General features: G+C 41.9%; 1 protein-coding gene across 1 annotated transcript in view; it reads right to left on the reverse strand.

Annotated features, from left to right (window-relative positions):
- cUnh16orf87 (chromosome Un C16orf87 homolog) overlaps window positions 1–6,561 on the reverse strand; it is a 28,071-nt gene extending 21,510 nt beyond the window's left edge. The window contains exon 1 of the mRNA XM_080884391.1: window positions 6,289–6,561. Within this exon, the coding sequence (XP_080740517.1) occupies window positions 6,289–6,354 (66 nt within the window). The 5' untranslated portion in view covers window positions 6,355–6,561. The remainder of the gene's footprint in view (window positions 1–6,288) is intronic.
- Window positions 6,562–7,067: the final 506 nt, after the last annotated feature.

Raw genomic sequence — 7,067 nt, forward strand, 5'->3', positions numbered from 1 at the left:
ACAGAGAAAGTTCGCTCTGCCAAATAGGATCTGAGCCACTGCAGTGCGGCACTCCGCATACCCACCAACTGCTCTAAACGGGAGATTAAAATATTATGATCCACTGTATCAAAAGCAGCAGTTAAATCTAACAGCACGATAATAACACAGTCACCTGAGTCATTTGCCAAAAACACATCATTAAAAACTCTTAAAAGGGCAGATTCGGTACTATGTAAAGCTTTAAAACCAGATTGGAAAACTTCTAAAATACCGTGTTCTTCTAGGAAGGACATTAATTGCTTGTAAACTACCTTTTCAAGAATCTTTGAGATAAAAGACAGTTTGGAAATAGGTCTGTAATTCGCAATAATATCAGGATCAAGAGCAGGTTTCTTGAGTAGAGGCTGAATCACCGCATGTTTGAGATTGACAGGTACAACACCAGAGGACAAACTACTATTTACAATGGATTGTACAGCTGATGCTATAGTGAGAAAAACCTCTTTGAAAAATCGAGGAGGGAGAGCATCATAAGGGGAAGCTGAGGGCTTCATGTGAGCAACCAACTCCTGCAGGCAGAGCAAGGAAACTGGCTCGAACCTGTCAAAGACAGCAGAACTAGGGACAGGGGTAGAAGGGTCGAGAACGGACTGGGAAGTCTGCGCTTTGACAGATAGCACTTTATCAATAAAAAAGTGTAGGAAGTTTTCACAAATTTCCTGAGAAGACTCGACACCAGCAGTCTGTGGAGCGTGAAGGACCATGTCAATAGTCTTAAATAAGACATGAGGCTTACGACAATTTGCCTGAATAATAGCAGCAAAATGTTTCCTCTTAGCGTCTTTTACAGTTTTCTGGTAAGAATTCCAGTAATCTTGTAACATTTGGTATGACACCTGAAGTTGATCCTTCTTCCATTTACGTTCAGCTCTCCTACACTTTCTTCTGGCAGCCCGGGTGTCTTCATTCAGCCAGGGTTCAGATTTGGCTTTTACTTGCCTAAGCTTAAAGGGGGCCACTGAATCTAAAGCAGTTTGGCAGACAGAGTAAAACCACGTACTCAGCTCTTCTGTATCATTGCATATGGAATCAGGAAGGTTGCAGTTCTGATTAAAAACAATAGAGAACTGTCCAGCAGAGGAAGGGTTAAAAATACGACAGCTCCTAGCAGCAACAGGAGGAAGATTAACTTTGGTACAAGGAAGGAAAACCTCAAACAAGACAGGCTAATGATCCGACCCTACAATGTCACAAACCTCTAAGTTAGAGACAGGTAAATTATGAGTTAAAACAAGATCCAACGTGTGCCCATATTTTTGTGTAGGCACAGACACAGGTTGCACAAGATCAAAAGAGTCAATAAGATTTAAAAAGTCCTTTGCCATTGGCTTGTCAGGGCAGCACACATGAATATTGAAGTCCCCAATAATAAGGACATGATCATATTTTGGCATAATTTCAGCCAACAGATCAGAAAAGTCATTTAAGAAGTTCTTATTGTATTTTGGGGGTCTGTAAACCACAGCACAGAGCACTGTGTGAGAGCGACCTAGCTCAAACATGCTCAGTTCAAAGCTACTAGGTGAGGTTGATAATGGCAGTGGTTTACATTTATACTGCTTCTTAAAAACAGCCGCTAGTCCTCCTCCTCTGCCTGATATTCGAGGAGAGTTTAAAAAGCAGCAGCCATCAGGTAAGAGATCTGTGAAAGCGCTGGACTCACCGGCCCTCAACCATGTCTCAGTTATACAGAGGAAATCCAGTCCTTGGGTCATAAATAAATCCCTTAAAATAAAAGTTTTATTACTCAGCGATCTAGTGTTCACCAATCCAAACCTGGTGGAGGTCAGCGTGTTCGTGGCTGACAGCGAGACCCGACGCAGCGGCCGCAAGTTCTGTAGGTTCGCACCGCGCCGACGAAGATGAGGGGAAATCTTTCGTGGCTGGGACATCTGATCCGAGCCAACAACGGGCACCAGCCAGGTGCCCGATGGGCTCCAGAGAGCACGGAGAAAAGGCATGACAAGGCACAGATCCACGTTCGTTCCAAAGAGCCGGGGAAGAGCGCATCAAGTACGCCTTAAGTTTCACGAGTAGACCGCTACGTTTGCCCCGGCGTCTGAAACGCTTTCGCCGTGAGGCTGGGGCCAGGGTCCGACAAAGGTTAGCTGGTATCCCAGACAGGAATGGAGGTAACGCCTTATGTCCATTATAAGTTGCATTGGTAAGATCACTGGCAACTAGTCGGAGGTCCAACAGTTTTTGGCGATTGTACATTAAAAGAGAGTTGACTCTAGCAATAAAAAACAACATAAGCAAACACAACAGAGGAAGAGCCAGACGGCGAGCCACACACACTGGCGCCATCTTGAAACTCTAATAACAATAGCCTCCCTTTGCTTTGATTATTGCTTTGTACACTCTTGGCCTTCTCTCAATGAGCTTCATGATGTAGTCACCTGAAATGGTTTTCACATTACAGGTGTGTCTTGTCAGTGTTCATGTAATGGCAAAAAAACCAATCAGCTAAGTAAAGAGAAAAAACAGTCAATCATTACTTTATGAACTGAAGGTCAGTCAGTCTGGAAAATTGCTAAAACTCTGAATGTGTCAACGAGTGCAGTCGCAAAAACCATCAAGTGCTATGATGAAACTGGCTCACATGAGGACCGCCCCAGGAAAGGAACAACATAAGTCACCTCTGCTGCTGAGTAGGGCTGCCACGATTAGTCGACTAGTCACGATTAGGTCGACTATCAGAATCGTCGACGACTGATTTAATAGTCGACGCGTCGTTTGAAGCTTTGCAAGCTCACAAAAGACGCAGGAATAAGTAGCAGGATTTAAGAGTGTAATAACGGACTGAAACAGAAGATGGCAGCACTGCATGTACAAGGATGCCAGCTGCCGTTAAACCCCGAAGAAGAAGAAGCTGCGTCCCAGAATTCATAGCGCGGCCCAGCGCAGTTTCCAACAATGGCGGCAGCTAGTTAGTTTTAATATTACTCTTATTATTCTTTCTGGGTCACAAAATAAACGTTTAACATATTTTCAGGCGAGAATGTAGCTGTGTAAACCTCAAATATCTGCTCAGTTTATCAAGACACCACATATTTTCAAAAGCGCTCCGACGTTTTCGGAGACGTCTGTTACCCACTAGCTCGATAGCTAGCCGGGGGCTTATGGCGTTATTTTTGTGCCACTATTCTGAGCGCACGTAAAAATAAATTCCAGGTGCAAGTGTTGTATTTTGAGGAGAAATTTATTTTTGAGCAAAGAAAAGCTAAATTTGAGTGAACAAAATTCATTGCTGCGTGCAAAAAATGTATTTCAGTGTTTGCTATTATCCATACACACGCACACAATAGCAGCCCCTGTCGCTCAGTTTTTGCACTTGCGCTCGCTCGCAACGTGTTGCTCGCGCTCTCAACATTTCTGTCCGTGCGCGCTCAACAAAACCAGCCAATCACAGACTTGGATGCAAAAAAAAATCTGTTGGCTGTTTTGGTCTCCAATCAGCTCGAAATGACGAAATGCAATATCCCAGAATCCATTTCGTCCAAAACTCAAACGAGGCAGTGGCGGAGGAACACAGAGTGGCGGAGTTTGAAATATTACTCTTTCTGGGTCACAAAATAAACTTTTAAGATATTTTCATGCGAGAATGGTGCTGTGTAAACTTCAAATACCTGCTCGATTTATCAAGACATCAAATATTTGCATAAGTGCTCTAACGTTTTTGGAGATGCCTGTTACCCACCATCTAGCATTTTTTTTTACGTGCGCTCAGAATAGTGGCACAAAAATCACGCCATAGGGGCTAGGCTCACTAGAGCCGTGAGAACACCGGACTCCCGGCAAATCGTTTTCAAACCCACCTCCGTCTTTCGCTGCTCAGGTTAAATATGATATGAGTCACTTAGATAACTTAAACATGTTATTGTTTGGCTTTTTTCAGTATTTTATTTGTTCCTGAGTAAATCGGTTTGGCTGAGATTAAAGTTATAGTTTTTACACAGCTGAATAAACGTCAAGCAGACAGCTGATTATCAGAAGTGTGAGATGCTCCAGAATATACTCCAGTGTCCTGTTATATTTTAGATAGCAAGGAGTTTATTAAACTTCACCGAAACAATCTGCAAACTTCATTAAAATTTAATAAACTACCATCTTGTCTTTATTGTTAGTTAGCACAGACCTTAAACACTTAAAGCTGTAAGCTAATGATAGTTATATAAGAGCAGATGCTGCTGGTGCAATAAGCTGTAGTTTTACATCCAATGGATGATGATCTGATTAGTCGACTAATCGCAAAAATAATCGGTGACTAGTCGACTATCAAAATAATCGTTTGTGGCAGCCTTACTGCTGAGGATAAATTCATCCGAGTCACCAGTATCAGAAATCACAAGTTAACAGCACCTCAGATTAGAGCCCAGATAAATGCTACACATAATTCCAGTAGCAGACACATCTCTATATAAACTGTTCAGCAGAGGCTGTGCAAATCAGGCCTTTGTGGTCAAATAGCTGCTAAGAAACCACTACCAAGGAAAAGCAACAAGCAAAATAGATTTGTTTTAGCCAATAAACATTAGACCAGTGGAAATCTGTGCTTTGGTCTGATGAGTCCAAATTTGAGATCTTTGATTCCACTCGCCATGTCTTTGTGGGAAGCAGAAAAGGTGAATGGATGGTATCTACAGGTATGGTTTCTATGAACCATTGAGGAGGAGCTTCAGACACTGAAGCTGACTATAATGCACTTTTTCCAGCACAAAACGGACAGATTTCTTTCAGTGAACAAGAAAGAAAAACTAATGACTCATCTACAGTTTTTCAAACTACAAATAGCAACAGCATTTGGTATAAAGTTAAAATTTTGCAAAACCATGCACATGTTGTTTACAACTGCTTTTAGGAATATTTAATTAAACAGTGATAAAATGCTGGCATTTGTACTGCACCCATTTCATATTTTTATAGCCTAAGTGTAACATCTACATCTTACCAGCAGCCGTTTTACTGCTGAGCAGAACTATTTTCAACGGATTTATTCACAGGGTCAGAAGAGTAAGCCAGACGCAGCTAATGAAAAGAAAGAAACGCGGTAACTAGTGGTGTGCGAATCGATACCGAAATATCGATTCTTCCGATACCAGCAATTTATGTTCTAGAATCAATTCTCATATTATAATATATATATTTTAGTACTCTGGGGTAAATTTGTAGTTTTTCCATTAAAATGAACGCAGTGGGAAAAAAACTATATCATTCGGATCGTCTAATTTGGAAGGAACTACTTCCTCTTACGCTTTTCATAGTCATGTGCGGAATACGGCTGTATAAATGTGTGGCAGCCTCTGGCGTGCACACTCACAACAATGGCTGAGCGCAAACAGAGTCATGTGTGGACGCGTTTTACCTCCACAAACAGCCAGTCAGTCAGTTTTTTTTTTATTTCTATATGATTATTCTGCATTATTAAGCAATAAAAACAAGTTGTCTGGTGTCCTCTAATCATTATGAAGCAATATGGTTATGTTATTATTACAATTACATAATACAATTGTATATTGTATTATGTAATGCAATGAAACATTACGTTTTTGTACAGAGTATCGGTATCGGATCAGTATCACCGATACCACCCTGAATTTTACTTGGTATCGGATCGGAAAGGAAATCAGTGGTATCGCACATCACTAGCAGTAACACATGCTTGTGTGTGGTGGTAGTGTGAGGACAGGGTCGAACTGTGTAACTAACCATGCGCATTACTGATGTAGACTTGTTGCAGTCTACCTACTGTTGGCTTTAATTTGAAGAGTCCATTGTGATCCAGCACCATTACCGTAGTTCCAGGAAGAGATGCTCACAAAGCCAAAGGGCTGATTTTTTTTATTTTTATCTTTAACCAATCGAAATGCTCAGTGAAGATCACAAGTAACTGAGGTACGGTAATGAAAATGCGCTACTATAGCCCAACTCATTTACTGAACTTTTGAACCAGTCCCTTACATTACTAACGCAAATATGTGATCATATGTCCGTCTGTTTTATACATACAAAGTCACAAAGCCACAACCGTGAAGACGGACATAGATGCCGATGCTCTCTCTGCCGAACGGAAAATCAACATCTACCAGCTGAGCCGTTTGAGAAACATCGTGATCACCGGGGCTCGCACTGAACCCCGTTTCCGTCTCTAGAGCTGGAAACTACCGTAGGCTGCCATGATTGGTATCAATAAAACGAAACGCAATCAGTAACACAGCCCTAAAAATTAAAGATGTATTTTCTTACCTGTTGGTCGCATTCAGGACAAGATTTAGTAGCCATTTTGACCTTCTTTGTTTTATTTGCCGACATCGTCCCTTCTTCCAGCGACACGCAAACAGCTTTACGGTAACTTAAATATCTGTCAGTACATGAATGCCGCAGGTCTTTATCCAGCAAACGCGGACACAGACGTGCCACAAAACCACTTCGATATCTACCTAACTAGATGACGACTCCCCATTAACGAATAGGTACACGCTTCTGTATAGGCTTCTAATAACGTAAAACCTGCGAGCATGCGCACAGCTCGCCCTTCTGTTGTAGCGTTGCGTTCAAGTTCCTTGGGGAAAAGGATAGTTGGAACATAAGCCTGAAGTTAGGTTTGCGAATGGGAGCAGAATGGAAAAGCCATGCTGAAAGTCTGTGTCAGGGGCTATATTCATAGTCTGGTATGTGAACGAATAAAGCTACAGTTATATACGACAGTTTTTTCGACAGGAAAGAGGATGAACCGTGCCACACTTCCTCAGACACACTTCAGTAGAATTTAGTCCCCGGAACTGTCGGGAATTTGACTTTAAGACACAGACTGATAACATACAGTACACCAGCTTAGCTTCACGGGTACGAAAACTGCCTAGTAATAGTAATCAGAATCGAGTACTAACATGTTACAGTGTAGAGTATACATGACTACACTGTTTTTCAGGAAGTTAGTTGCTTTTCTTTCATTTTAACATGCACCACTGGGATTTTACTTTGGTGTGGTGCAAACCAGAGTAGCTGGCCAGGGAGTCACTGAG

The sequence above is a fragment of the Rhamphochromis sp. 'chilingali' genome, assembly GCF_963969265.1.
Source record: "Rhamphochromis sp. 'chilingali' genome assembly, chromosome: 6".
NCBI lineage: Eukaryota > Metazoa > Chordata > Actinopteri > Cichliformes > Cichlidae > Rhamphochromis > Rhamphochromis sp. 'chilingali'.